The 16,763-nt window shown below is 52.6% G+C and overlaps 6 protein-coding genes across 6 annotated transcripts; 2 read left to right on the forward strand and 4 right to left on the reverse strand.

Moving 5' to 3' along the window:
- Positions 1-745: 745 nt before the first annotated feature.
- Positions 746-2,596, reverse strand: ARB_00240 (C6 transcription factor, putative; the record flags this gene model as incomplete). Its single annotated transcript, XM_003013376.1, has 1 exon — positions 746-2,596. The coding sequence occupies one exon, from the start codon at positions 2,594-2,596 to the stop codon at positions 746-748; it is 1,851 nt and encodes a 616-aa protein (XP_003013422.1).
- Positions 2,597-4,047: 1,451 nt separating this feature from the next.
- On the reverse strand, positions 4,048-4,356 carry ARB_00241 (uncharacterized protein; the record flags this gene model as incomplete). Its single annotated transcript, XM_003013377.1, has 1 exon — positions 4,048-4,356. One exon carries the CDS (start codon positions 4,354-4,356, stop codon positions 4,048-4,050), a length of 309 nt encoding a protein of 102 aa, XP_003013423.1.
- Positions 4,357-4,644: 288 nt separating this feature from the next.
- ARB_00242 (transsulfuration enzyme family protein, putative) lies at positions 4,645-5,947 on the reverse strand (the record flags this gene model as incomplete). Its single annotated transcript, XM_003013378.1, has 2 exons — positions 4,645-5,700; positions 5,762-5,947. The coding sequence occupies 2 exons, from the start codon at positions 5,945-5,947 to the stop codon at positions 4,645-4,647; spliced, it is 1,242 nt and encodes a 413-aa protein (XP_003013424.1).
- Positions 5,948-6,173: 226 nt separating this feature from the next.
- ARB_00243 (uncharacterized protein) lies at positions 6,174-6,527 on the forward strand (the record flags this gene model as incomplete). Its single annotated transcript, XM_003013379.1, has 2 exons — positions 6,174-6,266; positions 6,327-6,527. The coding sequence occupies 2 exons, from the start codon at positions 6,174-6,176 to the stop codon at positions 6,525-6,527; spliced, it is 294 nt and encodes a 97-aa protein (XP_003013425.1).
- A 247-nt stretch (positions 6,528-6,774) lies between these two features.
- Positions 6,775-10,626, reverse strand: ARB_00244 (uncharacterized protein; the record flags this gene model as incomplete). Its single annotated transcript, XM_003013380.1, has 3 exons — positions 6,775-7,195; positions 7,259-7,310; positions 7,374-10,626. 3 exons carry the CDS (start codon positions 10,624-10,626, stop codon positions 6,775-6,777), a joined length of 3,726 nt encoding a protein of 1,241 aa, XP_003013426.1.
- A 1,143-nt stretch (positions 10,627-11,769) lies between these two features.
- On the forward strand, positions 11,770-15,644 carry ARB_00245 (uncharacterized protein; the record flags this gene model as incomplete). Its single annotated transcript, XM_003013381.1, has 3 exons — positions 11,770-12,419; positions 12,494-13,883; positions 13,959-15,644. 3 exons carry the CDS (start codon positions 11,770-11,772, stop codon positions 15,642-15,644), a joined length of 3,726 nt encoding a protein of 1,241 aa, XP_003013427.1.
- Positions 15,645-16,763: the final 1,119 nt, after the last annotated feature.

Below are 16,763 nucleotides of genomic sequence, written 5' to 3' on the forward strand. Positions count from 1 at the left end.
GACTCCTTTGAACACCTCGCCGTCACCCGGTGCACCCCAGAACAGGAGTCGAATGAATATGAGACATGATAGAGGACCGAAAACCTCAACTCCGTGCACAAACGTGGATCGGACCCCAGGAAAAGTGGTATCAGTTGAGAATGAAATAGTTATTGTCCGAAAGTTTTTTACCCGCCAGAAAACCCCGAAAGTTTGGAAGAGCTCTGCTCAAATCAGGCGAACATGGTGATAGATTGGGAAGGAATATATGAATATACTCCTCTTGGCTTCTCTTGCGACGGGCTTGTAGCGTTCGCCGTCTGGTTTGATGGTCACCGACGAAGGCCGAAGGCCAATGGTAAGCACAGTGACTATGCAAGAACCCGCGGGATATGCGTTGTCAAGAAAGGCGAGACAGTGTCGGTTCGTTATATCCCGCTGACCATCTCGGCGACGGCAAATCCTGCAACCAAGAAAAAGACATGGGAGGAGAAAACGGGGGGAAAAAAAAGAAAGGAAAAAGAAGGAAAAAAAAAAAAAAAAAAAAAAAAAAAAAAAAAAAAAAAAAAAAAAAAAAAAACAAGGGATACCTGTGCGCCCTGCAGGCATTAATTAAATAAATGAGCGAGGAGAGAGGGTAGCGGGATATATTTTTCTTTATATGTTGGAATATATAAAGGAGGAGGCCCAGGCTTTCCAGTCAGAAAACAAACAAAACAGGCAAAGCTGCGTTGGTTCATGTTTGAAATGAGGCTGAAGTTGAAGCCTACTCAACAGGGATATCACCTAGCCATATATCATTATTGACAATGGTAGCAATGTCAGGACCGGCGTCTTCGACAGTCGAATAAGACGGTGGTCGGACGCCAATATCAAGCACCTCCCTTGCAACCATCTTTATGTGCCGCATTACCAGTCTGGATATCGACCATGTCGGACCCAGGGCCTTGAGTTCCCCTATAAGCAGTGCAATACGATCCCGGCGAGGTTCCAGCGTATCCGACGCGCGAATAGAGCATGCGCAGAGCTGCACAAGTGCACTCAGCACCATGCCGCAAATGAAAAAAGGCGAATGCTTTATGCTCGGTGACCTCAAGGCTGCAAGGTTTGCCAGGCCATTGGCAGCCTTGATCGACTTAATGGCATGGGTTAGGTTGGAGGAAGGGTTCGTTCTGAGCAACCGTATCCAACGTCTGGCACAGGGAATACTAGACATGGCTACAGGGGTGGACAAAAGGTTGGACTGGGGAGTATGCAAGTATATCGATGCGCAGTGGATTATCATGAAGGCACGGAACATGACTTGGTCCACTTGGTCGTCTACTGCAAGAATATCGCGCCTCGAAGGGGGGAGGTGATGGAACCAGCTGCCAATACTTGCATCTATAGACTCTATCTGGTCATATTCAGGGTCCTCTGGAGCATAGGTGAGGTCGAGAGTACGTTTCAGTACTCTCGACGCCTCGATTGCATGGCAATAGGACGAGTACTCGCTGCTTCCGTCTTCGTCCTCGAAGATTCTGTCATAGAATTGAGCGGCGGTGGGCGATTCAGTCAGGTATATGCCGGCTGAATAGCTGAGGTCATCACAAGGGAGGGGGACATCCATGATGACACTGCTTGAAATCTGGCAAGGGGTCTGGTCGAACCCGGAAAACATCGCATCAATCATATACACCTCCCACCACGTCCGTCTTATGTTTTCACACAGGACAGCATCTTCGCCTACAACGCTGGGGGCAAATGTTCTCATGTTCATCCCCAACTTCATTGCTAGACCTGCTGCCTCTGTGAAGGCTTTGACTCCCTCTGCTCGCTCATTGCGCCCATGCAAGGTGATGGAAAGTAGCAGCAGAGACTGGACTTTATAGCAAGATACCTCACTTTTCGCAATCGACGTGTCGACAGCCGGCCTGTATGCATCCGGGGATACGCCGGAAACAAAATGTGCGCCGATGAACTTGAGCGTAGCTTCCAGGCAGGTGGGAAGGGGATACAGGCGAGGCAAGAAGTGCGCGGGCGGTAGTATAGGATGAGAGTCGTGAAAGTACGCATAGTAGAAATCGATGAGGTACGAGTCCCCTTGTAAGTCCGTGACGCCATACTGGCTTCCTCCCGCCAGCCCCGGAGCAGCCGCTGCAGCCGCAACGGGTTTATCCACACATATTGGGGTCTGGTTATAGAGACCGTTATGGTTGCTGTTATTGCCGTTGCTGCTGCTATGGGTGTTATTGCTATGATGATCTGTCGTCTGCCAGGTGGGAACTGAGCTGCTCTGGTCTGAAGAGAAATCCTCCGCCGTCGAAACGGTGCCTGGAAGAGGTGTGCTGACGAAAGAGAAGGTCGATAGTTGCGGCGTCAACTGTAAGGTGGCCGGGGCGGTATATTCGGAAGAGGGGGTCAACAGTGGCACAGGAGTATATGATACTGCATACTGGTTTCTAGAACCAGGTTTATATCCTCGACGAGACGGGGTGTAGTGGCATCCAAGCTGGCCTTTGCGGCACCGTCCACATATTGGCATCACACCGTCGCATTTGAGATGCTTCCTTCGGCATGCCAGACAGGCTAGCGAGGAGGGCTTCTCCCCGGATCGATTAGTAGTAGCGAAGGACATGACGGCGCATTCTGTGCAGCATAATAATAGGGGCGATAATGGTCAGTTGGCACAGTAACAATTGTCAACAACTGGCGAGGGTGGTCAGATTTGCTCTGGTTGCAAGTCCACAACAGGGTGGTTGTCACCACAGAGAGACAGAGCGAAAAAGCCGGACAAGAGCTGCCATGGGTTGAGCGACGAACTCCTCCAGCATCACGTAGTCTCAATACCCATTTGCGACAGTTAGCTGATCTCGAAAAGAAGAGAGGAAGACGAAGGGGAAATCGAACAAGGTCGAAATCTCGAAGATCGGTTTTTGCCCCCTTGTCAGCGTTAGTTAGTTATGTAAGCACTCAGCCTCAGGCCACAAGGAGCACGGCAGGCAATCTAGATAATACTTGAGTTCGGAGTACGAGGCGTAAGAAGGCACGCTCGGATGGGTTATGACATCTACAGAGGAGCTAGGCGAGACCCGGCCATTGGTATGCATAGAGGCTATGTAACCTTTCCTGGGCCGGCCAGCAACTGCGGTTGGTGGAACAGCTGGGATGAGACGTCATACATGGTGAGAGCTTCGACGTCAAATAGATTAATAAGATGCAGCGAGTTAAAAGAGGCGCAACTGGGGGAGCGCGGGGGAAGTCGCAGGAGCATATAAAGGATCATGAGCCTGCCGCACTTCCGTCCGTCTTCTGAGTAGTACCAGAATCGTGATCTATTTTATTTTGGAGACGCCTTGTACTGTACATAGCCATGTCTGCCATCCAGGGAAAATGCCACTGCGGTGCTGTTGAATATACAGCCAAGCTCGGAGACAAGTCTCATATCCTCTGGTGTGGTCTCGCCATCGTCATCGTCTTATATTGGCCTTGCAAAGTATCGTAGACTAACAGACCTAGCCATTGCGATGCTTGCAAGCGTATCAATGGTAGTGACTTCACTCTCAACCAAGTCATTCCCAAGGCCGACCTCGAGATAAAGAAGGGTGACTTAACTAAATACACCTACAAGGGTGATTCAGGTGTGATTGCTGGCCCCTTTATATCTGGTAGCCCAACTTGATATTGACTAGCAAGGCAACTCTGTGCACTGCTTCTTCTGCCCCACCTGCTCCACCCACATCTATCACCATCAGACTGTGTTGGGCGACGACAAGCTCATCCTCCGCACGGCATCGTTGGAAGGCAACAAGGACTGGCCGGCCTCAGTTGAGATATACTGCAAGGACAGAGCAAAATGGCAGCCAGACGTTGCGCCAAAGGTGTGCCAGGCCGGTCCGGAGTAGGTCTAATCTGTCATCTTGGTGTCAAGAGTGAAGATGTAACAAAGTTGGAAGTAGTTATATGTGATGAAAAAAAGAAAAAAAAGTCTCTTTGTATAGGTCGTAAAGTCCTAAGTCGTGAAATCAAGTCAATGTAGTATCGGAAGAATCGCTCTCTATCCATGGTTTCGTCACTTCAAGACTTTGTCTATCCAGAGCTGACGGGGGGGATAATGGCAACCTCGTCATTGCACTCGATCATCCTCGTTTTGTCTTTTGCAGTCTCAACGGCAAGCTCTTCCCCATCCACGTACTGAAGGCGAACGCTAACAGCACAGCTAGACAAGATCTTCTCCTTCATTCCTGGATATCGCGATTCGAGGAGATCATATAGCCGGCACAACGGGTAGGGTGCGGGGAAGGTCTCTGTGTTCTTCTTTGTGTACGAAGAAGCACTCGCAAAGTAGTGGAGCTGAAATGTTCCTGTAAAGGAAGTTGGAATATCAGCAGTGGCCATGGCTAAGATAACGAATGTCAGCCTGCTGCTCGTCAGTTTTAATTAATATTTGCCTGCTTTTATCCTCCCTTTTATGGCTGTTGCTATAACGAATTTATCTCCAGCCTTCGTATTTCTTCGGCGCTTTTATGCGAAAGCCGCGATAGGATGACTAACAAGGTTTTATTAAAATTGACCAATTACAGCGCACTATCAAATGGGCATTTAAGTTCTCGAGGATGTGTTATTATTATATTCAGCTGTCAATTTGACCACCATTAGCACCGTTAAATGAGCCCATAGCTTGTCTCAAACAAAACTCTTCAGTCCAGAAACGATATCATCCTTCAAATCTTGCCAATTCTCCAATCCAACGCTAACTCTGAGCAGCTCCCTCTCAACGGACGCGTCGCTCATGGCACGCCATTCGATGAGTGACTCTACACCGCCGAGACTGGTAGCATGATGGAAAAAGTGCAGCTTGGATGGTAAGGCACGCGCAATCCTTTCTTCCTTCATCATTATGGAGAAAACAGGCCCATACCCATTAGGCATCTGTTTTGATAGCCACTCCATATCCTCTCTCTGCAAACTAGAATGGTTGACTTTGGCCACCGTCTTCTGGACAAGACTGGCTTCCTCATCTGTGACAGTGGCAGTTGTCTCGGGAGCCCCCGGTTTGCCCTTGTGAAGGGCTGCGTCAAGCCAAGCCACGAGGTTAGTGGCATTCTGGCTCAGACGCTGTACACGGATCTCTAATGTTCTCAGACTTCGGGTACCAAGCCACGACTCCAGATTGCCCATGACACTTCCGATGTATTGTCGGTCATTGGCAAGAGATGAATACCAGTCCTTTCGCTGGGTGACCAAGACACCACAGAGCATGTCACTGTGGCCTCCGAGGTACTTAGTTCCTGAGTGCATGATCATATCCGCACCCCATTTAAACGGATCCTGGAGACCGGGGGGTCCAAAGGTGCTATCAACCAGAACGTATGCTCCTCGGGAATGAGCCTTTTTGGCATAGCTTTCTATGCAGAAGGAAGTTCCATGAGGATTCAATGGTGTCTCAAGGAGGATTACATCGCCCTTCTCCAGCTGCTCGGCAGGACAATCAAGATCTATCTTTTTCATGCCTGTGAGACGAGATAGAATGCCCATGACGCCATGGCTTCCATGATATCCCTGTCCGACGGAGACATGGCGAGGGTTGAAGAAGACGAGTGCAGCATGGAGAGCCGAGAGACCGGACGAATAAGATAGGCAGTGGCCGTTGACGAGCTGTGAGAGAATGGTCTCAAAGCGGGTGCTGCTTGGGGCACCACAGCGGGAGTAGACGAAGCTATTTGTCCCTTCATGCTCGCCCTGCGATGCGTTTTAGAAATATTATCATACTGAAAGCCGCAGTTAACTTGGAAGTACCTACGTGAGCTTCAGACTCGGGAACTAACTCGTCTGGGTTCTCGGTGTATCTAAAGGTGGTCGACAGATGGATTGGAGGGGACACATCTGTCACATTGTTCATAGTGTCATCGGCGTGGAGAGCGACCGTCGACCGGCCTCTGTCCTTCAGGTCCATGTTTGCGAAGCTCTTCTCAACCTGCTCTGCCATAATGATATCCCTATTCAATTGTCGACCCCGTCCTGGCGAATGGATTTATATACCGGGCAGCACGGACTCAGTAGCGATGGCTGACTCAACGCTGCCCGCTATGATATAACACTAATAATATATAGCAACTAACTACAGCAGCAAGACGTAAAGGCGGGGTCTTTTTTTTTTTGCCGCGGGCGGGCGATTTCCGGTCGACGCGCCGACGCCGACGCCGACGCTTGGCATGGAACCTTGGAAGACGCGAGGTCACGTGGCCAATTTAACAGCCTGGAAAGCCGAAAAGGGAAACGAGGACGACAAGGAAGAAAAGGACTTTGTATATCCAGCTGTATACAACGATCTAAGGCGCTAGTGGAACGGCCTGCCACGTCAATAGATAAGCCGACAGAGACAGAGCAAGCAAGGAAAGGGGCTAGGGAAGAAGAAGGAGAAAAGGAAGAAGGATAAGCAGAGGCAGCCAAGAAGAGAAGAAGTGGAGTACAGAGAAGGAAAGGTGGGAAAGCAGATACAGATGCCTTCAACTTGTGGTATGGATGATGGAAGAAAAGAGACATCGTCGAGCCTCGTGTCGACATGAGCGATGGACGAACAGAAAAATAAAAAGGGTAAGTGAGCCCGCTGATAAGAATACGACGAAGATAGAAGAAGTAGATGAAAGTGACGAGCGGAAGACGAGAAAAAAACAAAGGAGAGATGAAAAAGACAACTCGCTAAACGCCAAAAGCGCCAAACATAGTGGTGGAAATGCCAGGATCGACGATTATTTCCGCAGTGAGCCCATTCTAGATGGTTCTTTCACTGACCCAGGCACAGCCGATTGGAAACTATACCGATCTACCAAGCAAGTTAGCAACTCTGTTCACTACCGCGTGTATAGTGGTGTGGTAGGTTGTCTTACCATTCTCCGAGTCAAAGCCAATAGTGATATCGTCATGCTCGCCAGGATATTCCGGCATATCAAGGCAGACGAAATCAGCAGACTCGTCATCGCTATTCTTGGGCAGCGCGAACTTGGCATCGATGATTTTAATGCCGTATTTTCCAGAGCGGTTGAAACTTTCAAAGTTATCTGTGCTCTTAAGGACAAAATTCATGCTTCGACCGTGGCTGAAGCCCGCTAGGAAAGCAACTAGCTGGACATTCTTTTCCTGTTGAATGATTTGGAGACGAGCCCTGGAGGCTTCCCATTTCTTGTAGATGGGGACTACCATGCGTCGACGGGCAATGGCGAACATAGAAGCGTAGCTGGAGGATAACGTTCGTTAGTAAATGAGATTACTTAGTGGAAATGAAGAAGAGGCTAATTACCCGTCAAACAACACTTTGAATCCTGTGATGCCTTGTTGGAAATGATGCATATCTATAAATGTGAGTTAGCATGAATTCCGAATTAAAGATGGGGAGCGAAGAAACATTTACTGACCTTGCAGCGTCGCAAAGTTATACTTCCTGATGATGGGACGCGTTTTTGAAACGGTGAGCAACTCCTTCATCTGCGCTGGGACATCCTTTGGCACCATATTTTCGGCTACAGCTACGCTCAAGTCGTCCTGCGGTGGCCTAATCACGCTCAGCGTGGTAGGAACATTGATATCAAGGCTTATCTTCAAATCACCGGGTCCAATGTTAATTCTATCCGTGACTGAGCCCCAGCTCGAGCTGATGAAGACACGCAATTTCTCCGAGAGGACGGTGGTTGGCACGCTGTGTTTATGACCAGGCCTCTCATTGATGACTGAGGCATTGCCTTTGTCAAATTTGAGGAATATCTTGCGAGAGTTAAGGGCATTGCCGGAATTGCCCAGTGGATCAACGCCTTGTATCATTGTGAAGGACTGGAGAGCGAGGTCTGGAGATTTGGACTCTGACTCCGAGGGTGTGATGCCTATGAGGAGGGAGTGCAGACTTGCGCGAAGTTCTGCATCCTGGAAGGTAAGAAGCATAGAGTGTTCGACCCCATTCTCAAAATGCTTGAGCATCATCGCCGGTGCGCCATCGTCACCGCGTAAATAACCAAACACAATGGGGGAGCCGTTGCCTAGGGTATGTGAGACGCTACTGAGGGTCTTTACTTTGGGGCTAGTGACGGCAAAGAAGCGGAAGCCACGGTGAGATTCACGTGTGCCCGTCCCTTCGGTGATTTTGGTAGACTTTTCGAATAGCTGTATCCTGCAGCGTTGGGTGGGTTCCGAAGGGAAAGACTTGTTGGGGGAGCTTTCGGTATACTGGAATTCATTCAAGATGTCTGCAAACACCAACCTTTCGCCAGCGGCAGGCTGCATGTCCGCTTGCACTTTGCGGGTGTATTCAACGATCTTCCAGAGCATTTTAAAGTCTGCATCCTGGAACTTGATATCCAGCTCGAATCCGCGAGGGAGACGGAGAGTGAGGGAATGGAGGCGGACCTGCCAGTCTATGTCGGCCCAAGTGGGACCCTGCTTCTTGTCGGACTGGATGGTCAGGTTGACGAGCTCGTTCTGGCTAGTGAGGGTGGCAATTACGTTCCAGTCTGATCTGTCACGGGTGATGGAGAGCATGCATGGAATGGCATACTGCTCGGTGTCATCGTCTGAGGAGCCCAGGCAGACCTCGACGAACATTCGACCGTAGCAGAAGTGGCGGTTGGTGTCGCTGATTGGCATTGTCTCCGCAATGTCAGGCTTCTTGGTCGAGTGGTCGATGAGCATGGACTTGGAGCCGGAGCCAGACAGCACAGATGATATACCGGGGGCGAAGAAAGGGTAGCGGATCCAGATGGAGGTATCGATGTTCTGGGAGAGAGCAGGAAGCTGGCCAGCTGAGGAAGACGAAGGGATGATGTTATTACGCTGCATGGACATGGAAAGGGCTCGTAGATGACTGATAATGGCCAGGTGGATGCTGAGGTGGCTTGCTAGGGTATCGTTACCCATTGACTGCACCATGGGGAGTATGGCTTCAGGCTTCATCCTGCCAAACTGGCCGAGCTCGGGGTGCTGGGGCACGAGATGCTGGTTAATCCACCATGCCTTAGCCAGATTGACGATGGCCTGCTGCGATTGCTCGGTAATGGGTGACTGTCTTCCATTGGCCGAGTTGGGGCCAGGCGGGTGAGGAGGACGGGCGCGCATAAAGGCCTCGAGATCAGCTCTGCCCTTGATGAACCACCAGACGCTAGCACGCACCCACTCCGAGAGGGAGGTCTCCATGATGGGTTTGACACTTTCGGCAGCACGAGAGAAAAGAGAGATGTAGCAGTCGACGTATGCGGAGAATTCAGCCAGGGCAGCGTCTCCAACCATGTTAGCCACGTTCTTGAGTTTTCCTGAGGAGCCAGAGGAGGTCTTGGAGTGGTGACCCAAGTAAGCCGGCTTGTCAGGTTGTAGCCTGTTCGATTGCTGCTGCTGCTGCTGCTTCTGCTGCTGTAGGAGTTGGGGATCATTGTAGGCAGCCTGTCTGGATTCTGTTCTAGCATAAGGCGGTGGAGAGGAAGTAGGTGGTTTGGTAATCTTGGTGTGAGCCGGGTTCGATGGAACGGCAGTAGGAGGAGGGTAACCATCAGGGGCCTGTCTCTGCTGTTGCTTCTTGTTCTCCTCTGGCAGAGCGGCCATGACGCTGCCCCAGAAAGATAGCCCTGACTTGCCAGACTGGGCCGGTTCCTGTGGGCTGCCTCTGTCGGCGTCTCTGCTCTCCTGCTGCTCGTCTCTGACATGCCTGCCATGATCTCTATCTCTGTCTCTGTCCCTGTACTCTCTGCCGTAGTCTCTAGCATGATCATTGTTGTCTCTATAGTCTCTGGGGTAGTCTCTCGAGGGGACCTGCTCAGGAGAATTCTGCTGGGGGTGATCCTGCTCGGCCGCCGCCTGCTCCCTGGCACGCTGCAGCGCAAGACCTTCCTCATCCCTCATCTTGGCCCGTATCCTCTCTGCAAACGAGCTCTCCTCACTGGTATCTCTCCATGACAGCCGGGACCCTCTAGGCTGCTGGCTGATGGACAAGAGAAAATCCGAGTTCTGCGCATTGCGTAATTCCGGCGACGGCTGCAGCTGGGTCTCCTTGCTGGGGGAGCTGCTCTTCTTCTCCCCGTCTGGGCCTGAGACGGCAAATGAAGGCAGCGTGGGCTCCCTGTTATCCAGGTAGCGAGCCTGGGAGTCTGAAGCGTCCGAGGACGAGCCGCCGTCTGCGCCATCCGTGAACTGGGAGGCAGACGAATTGGAGCGTGCACGATAGAGCGATATCTCCATCGTCGGGGCCTCTGCCTCCTCGCCTCCCTCGCCCATGACCGAGGGCGGCCGGTCACAGAACCTCACCCGGAGGCCCTCGCAGCGCCGTCTCCTCTTCTTCAGGCCTCCTGGACCTGCCACCGCAGTGCTCCCATTGTTGTTTTTGCTGTTAGTCCGAGTGACATTTATGCTGACGTTGGCGTGGACGTCTACTGCGGCCGTGGGGGACTGAGCAGCACCCGGCCAGCGCTGCGAGACAGAGACATCGATCTTGGGCGGGAGCCTTGCGGAGGGGAATTGCTGCTGCTGCTGCTGCTGTACGGGAGGGCGCGAGGAGGCCAGGAAGTCGTCTATCTGCTGGTCCCGGGTGGACTGCTTGGTCTCCTTTTCGCGGGAGAAGAGCTTGCCGCGCCACTTGCGGGCGACCTTGGTCTCTGCGGCCGTCAGGCTGCTCGTCTCGGGGGAGTTGAACATGATTCCTTCATGCGGTTATCCAGTCGTTGTCTTCGTCGTCGTCGTCCTCGTCCTCGTCGCCGTCGCCGTCGTCAAGCTGGCTGCCGTCCAGGGGGCGATCTATGTCTGCGGCCCGGCGAGTCGAACCGCCAGCACAGCCAGCGAATGTCCAGTCCCTCGTCACTGTCGGCCGTCACTGCTCGCTTCCGGCGTCTGTCTGCTCGTCTGCTCGTCCGGCTCGTCTGCGTCTCGTCGGCGGCGGCGTCTGCGTGTCTTGTTTCTGCTGCTGCTGCTGCTGCGTCTGCTGCGTCTGCCCTAGAGGTTTCGGGCTCACGTGCTTTTTTGCTGCAGATGAAACGCCCAAGGGGCAAGTTGGAGGCGCCGGGGACGCCAGGCGGACGCTCGCAGGCGGACGGGCAGCTGGCGGATGCAGGTGTCGATACAGAGATTATTGGTCTATAGCTACAGAGGACGTCGGAGGGGGGCGTATAGTCAATAGCAGTAAGTTAATAATATGTAGCTGGCTATAGCGAGGCCGCTGGCGTGTCACCGGAGGTTAGGATGCAGCGCAGCGCAGCCAAGGGCCTCGATGCCTTAAATACAGAGCCGTGGACGAGACATCCAGACTTCCTTGTTTACCTGCGCTCTCGCACCCAATGCCAATTAAATTCCTGTGGTCCGTCTGCGAGGGAAACGAGGGAGGCTTTGCCTGCGCCACCATCGACCTGCTCGGCCGCTCGTTATATTAATAGCTAGCTAGTTATATAGCACCAACGCTGCTCCTACAGCAACACCACCAACGACAACGACAGCGACACACGACAAAACGACATCACCAACCCCGGCGTCCGTCCTGCGGCCCTCGTCCCTGGCCGTCTCCCTCGTTCGGCGGCCCGTCGACCCTCGTTTTTCGACCTTGTTGGCCTCCGCCTGACCTCGCGGGCCCGGTCTTTTCGCCCGATCTCGACTCTTCCAAGGCTAACGACTTGATGGACAGGAGGAAGCCCGCAGCTCCAAGCCACCAACAGACCAGCGGCCAGCACCAAACCATCCGTCCGGCTGTCCTTGGACGCGCGACCAGGAACCGCCCAGAGCTCGTCTCTGTCAATTGGGATCTTCTGCAGGGCAGTGGCCGGCTGGACAGGCTGACAGAATAAAGGGGAGATGGTTGAGCTTCACGCCGGCAGCTCCAGCACCATCACCACCACCGACGCCGCCAGGAGGACGCACAATAACAGGCGAGATGCAGGCTCAGCAGCTTCGACCGTCCTCCAGCTAACGGCCACGGCCTCCTCCTCCTCCTCCTCCTCCTCCTCCTCCTCCTCCTGCTGCTCCTCCTGCTGCTGCTCCTCCTCCCGCGCAGCAGCCATGCCTGCCTCGCCGTTGATCGCCCTGCTGCTGGTCCTGCTGCTCGCTGTCCAGGCCGGCCGCGCAGCCCTCGTCCCCTTCAGAAACTGCCTGCCGGACGCCATCACCAAGTCTAGTCCCGTCAAGCTGCAGTTCATACCTCTCTACGTCGCCGCGCAGTTCAACAGCACGCGGCCGGATCTCAATCTCAACGTCACTGTCTACGGAAACGTCAGCGGCACCGAGACGAAGGAGCCATACCCGCCCCCAGACGACCCGCGATGGAGCAACCCCAACGAGACACTGGGCAAGATAGTCAGTGTAAACCCGTCGACAAACACCTTTACCACCCTGTTCCCACGGCTAGACGTCGTCAGCTTCTCGGCTGCCGGTGGCTCGGTCCAGCCGTTCTGCGACTCTCTCACCCAGGGCGAGTGTCCTCTCGGGCCCGTCTTCAACTTCACCCAGTGAGCAACTCCATACATACACACACACATATATATATATATATATTATAGTAAAAAGATACTAACAAGATCAGGGATTCGACGGCGGATCTGCGGGCGTTCTCGACGACGTTCAATATCACTTCGTCCTACGCGTTCGCTTCTCTCCTGGCTACGCTCGAGGTCAAGGCTGGAGACGCTAGCAAGACGCCCTACAGCTGCGTAGTGGCAGACATCGCCCCAGACCTGGGTGATCCCCTGAGATCAGCTCTCGCATACGTCCCTCTTGCTATACTCTTGCTCGTTGGCGTGGCTACTGTCTACGCTGCCATCTACAGCCCCTGGGGAACCACAGATATCTTCCGCTGGACCTGCAACTATGGCCGAGACGAGGACCTCATCCGTCTCGTCACACCCGGATTCGCAGACTGCCTGCAGTATATCCAGTTCATCATACTCACAGGCTCGCTTACCCTGAGCTATCCGGGCTACTACCAACCCGTCGTCAGCCAGATCGGTTGGTCCGTCCTCATGTTCAACCAGAGCTTCGTCAGCCATGGCAACGGCACGACGCCCCTGATAGATGGCGTCTACTCCGTCAACGGCACCTACGGGCTCGACCGCATGGGCCAGTTCGTTGGCATGACTCGAGCCGCGGACATCTGGGCAGGCACTGTCATCTGGCTACTTGTCATCCTCGCTGCCGTCACAGCGATCATCCTGCTTGGTTTCGGTCTCAGATGGCTCCATCACAGCGTCAGCCACATAGCAGAGCAGGATCTGCAGTCCAAAAACACAGCCTTCACCATGGGAAACGTCGTCCGTATCGTATTCAACTTCTTCCTTCTCCCGCTAGTCTCACTATCCATGTTTCAGCTCGTCGAGGCTGGCTCCTCTCCCGTCTATGTCGTGGCCCTGGCTGTCATCTTACTTGTCCTGCTCGTCGGATTCGCTGCATGGCTCCTCTATCTCATCTTTTGCACCCGTCCTCGCTCGTATCTCTTTGACGATCTGCCTACTGTGCTATTGTACGGGCCACTTTACAACACCTTCAGCGATGGAGCGGCGCCTTTCGCTCTCATATCTGTGCTGCTCACCTGCATGCGAGGGGTAGCCATTGGTGCCGTTCAGCCGTCGGGGATAGCCCAGATTGCTATCCTGGCCATATGTGAAGTCACCATGATCCTCACCCTCATCGCTTTTCGGCCCTACGAGTCTCCCACTTCGATGAATGCATATCATACCATCTTTGCACTCGTTCGGTGTCTCACTATTCTCCTATGCGTTGCCTTTGTTCCCTCGCTCGATATTCCGGACCCGGCAAAGGGATGGATTGGTTACGTTATCCTCATACTACATGGCATGGTCCTCATATTCGGATTCTTCTTGAATGCCATCCAAACTCTCATCGAAGTTGTAGCCAGACAAGCTGGAGCCGGTGATGTAGGAGTCCAGGGTGAGGCCGCTAGAGGTGGTTTGGTAAAGGTATGTTCACATTCAATTGGGTTTTTCTACATTCTATCTCTCAGTACATAAGTGCTCACTAACCTACCTCTACAGGTATTTGGTGTCCGTCAACTATCCCGCCGCACCCCCAGGAAACGCCACGTACCGCGCAGAAGCACCAATTCCGAGGCTACCATGCTCAATGTTGACTTGGAGCGTCCGTCAACTCAGCTCGACAGTGAGCGACCCAGAAGTTTTTCGGGCAGCTCAGCTGTCCTGCTAAATCGGCCTGGCTTGGACCAGGCAAGCACCGGCTTTGAGTCCGGGGCAGGGAGTCTGTTCAATGCCAGCAACCCGCGTGGACCGGGCAGCGGCCCGTACACACCTACCACCCCGGGAGCCTTCTCAACCGGGCCAGGACAAGCTTCAGGCGGCGGCGGGTCACCGCGCAGCGGCATCATGCATATGCATTTTAAACACGAGACGGCAGACCCGTACTACCGTCCGCCCCGGCAACGGCGCGCTACCCTTGAAGGAATACGCCACACTTCATGGAATAGCAGCGATATGGGCAACGGACAGTCAAGCCGTGCGGCTAACACTCCCGATCTGGATCCAGACGCAGACCATGATGCCGATGTCCTAGCTAATCACCCTGTCGGTAATGGAAGCACCCCAACGCCAGCTTATCTCGGCGCACCCAGAGAAGATCCCGATGGCGACGCAGATGGTGATCCTTCCCTTCGAACAGATTATGCAGTTCGCGAAGTAGACTTTTACTACCGGGTTAGAGGCCCTGCACTGTCGCATTCCGCTACTAGGAAACTCAAGACTGGTCCTGCTGATCCCACTGGCCCTGTATCATCGGCCAGCGGATGGCTAAAGAACCTATTCGGTGGGAAAACAAAAGATAAAGGCAAGGGTTTCGAGGTTGTCCGAAGCTCTCGTGCGCCTCCCCAGGCTGCAATGCAGCGACCACCACCGCCTGAGCAGGATAAATTCACAGAGCCTTACAAGGATGACCCTGACACTGCACAGGATCCAAATACTACTGCTACCACCTCAGGTCCTGCTCCAGATCCTGATCCAAAAGCTTCGCCTGTCACTGAAAAGGCCAAAGCAGCGGCTACGGCAGACAATGACAAACCAGTCCTACCACCTATTCTGCTTGAAGACGCTATCGAATTACCCAGCCGAGCAAACACTCGCAATGTCCCACCAGATGCTACATCCGCTCATTCACGCTCCCAATCCCAATCACATCCTGGAGCCCACGGCGGCATGCGAATAAGGCCACCAACTATCCCCCGCAAAAGCTCAAAGCGCGGTAGTTCCGTTGACCTAAAAGACGTAAAACCTGGTGCAGCAGGGTCTTTCATGGGCGGGCCCCATTCCCGTAACAGTTCTCGGGACTACGAAGCCACCAACTCCGAGGCGCTCGTTCCTCAGCGGACGTTGTCAAACCGAATTATCCAGCAGTCACGATTACCGTTTGGTTCAAAGTCGTCTTCAACACACAGTGCTCCTGTATCACTCGACTCTAATGATTCGATGGCACAACCTCATGCTACTGCTGATGGGACAGATACGACTGACCAGCCTTCTTCTCCAGGACCCAGACAGAGAAACACATCAACTGCGACTTTCGAAGCTACTCGACGAGGAAAGTTGAAGGGCATGGGATACGTCCAACAGCATCGAGCCAGCGACCACATCCATGAAACAAGCTTATCCGGTGGCAGCGCCGCAGAGTTCATAGGCGAGCACCCTCTTCCACCTACCTCCACTCCCTCATCCTGACCACCTCCTGCCTTTTGCCTATTCTACCCTTTGCATCTCATTCGATCTTTTTTGTTTTTCGATCTTTTTTCATACAACCATCTACGAACCGGCAATTGACAGATATTGATTCCAATACGGAATGGATCATAACATATCAATATCTCCTCCCTTTGCATACTAATGAATAATCGCTTGACGAATTTCCTTTGCTTTTCCCCCACTACCACCTTCTCCCTTCTTGCTCAAAAGTTGGATTTACTCTTTTTCTATTTCTTGCAATGTCGTTAATACGTGAGGTTTTTTTTTCCCAATCCGCCTTCCAGCCAGTTGTTCAGTGCGTTTAATAGCCATTTACCCTAGCGTGTTCTTCCCAGCCTGTTTATCAAGAGCGACTATTTGGTTGGATTCTCTTTTGGCGATCCCTTTTTTTGTGTTCTATAGAGACCGAGGTGATTTCAATATTGGTGGATCGGTGTGGCTATATTGGTTTCTGTTGAATTACAACAGATGTATTAAATAACTCCTATTTCAAATAAGAAAAGTCTTGGAACTGTGCTAGAGTCTGGTGTCATCGATATTTTGCATTGAAAGTATTGATATATATACTAAGGATTTGGGGAAATTTTCATCCTTTTTTTTTTTTTTTTTTTTTTCTTTTCACTCACATGGCTCGCTTCACTGGCTCAGCCAACCGAACAACCTACCATTCCTCAAGCATCAACGACCCGCCGCTCGATCCGAACGACACCTGCTCTGCTAATCTTTTACCCTCGAGCTGCTCTACACTTCCTGATTATCGTCTCAACGCCTTCACGGCGTCTTCAGCCTTCCTGGCGCACGGTTTGTGGCGTTAGAAGCATCACCCACCGAACGCCGCAACTCTGTCAACGGCCACACCAGAGAGACGGGAGGAATGGAGAACTCCTCGTGATCGGCAGTGGAGACCACTAGAGCTGCTGTCATAAAGTCAGCTACTTTGTCTGAACCTCCAGCTTGCTTGCTGCATCCCTCATGATTGGGAGAAAACGCCGCGTTTGACACTTTCAACGCGCTGCATCGTCCTCGCCACCTCGAGACGAGATATTAATTAGTTATACAGATATTATCTTGATACACAACCTATCTCCCGGAAATCAA

This window comes from Trichophyton benhamiae, assembly GCF_000151125.1.
Source record: "Trichophyton benhamiae CBS 112371 chromosome Unknown contig00070.0, whole genome shotgun sequence".
Taxonomy (NCBI): Eukaryota; Fungi; Ascomycota; class Eurotiomycetes; order Onygenales; family Arthrodermataceae; genus Trichophyton; species Trichophyton benhamiae.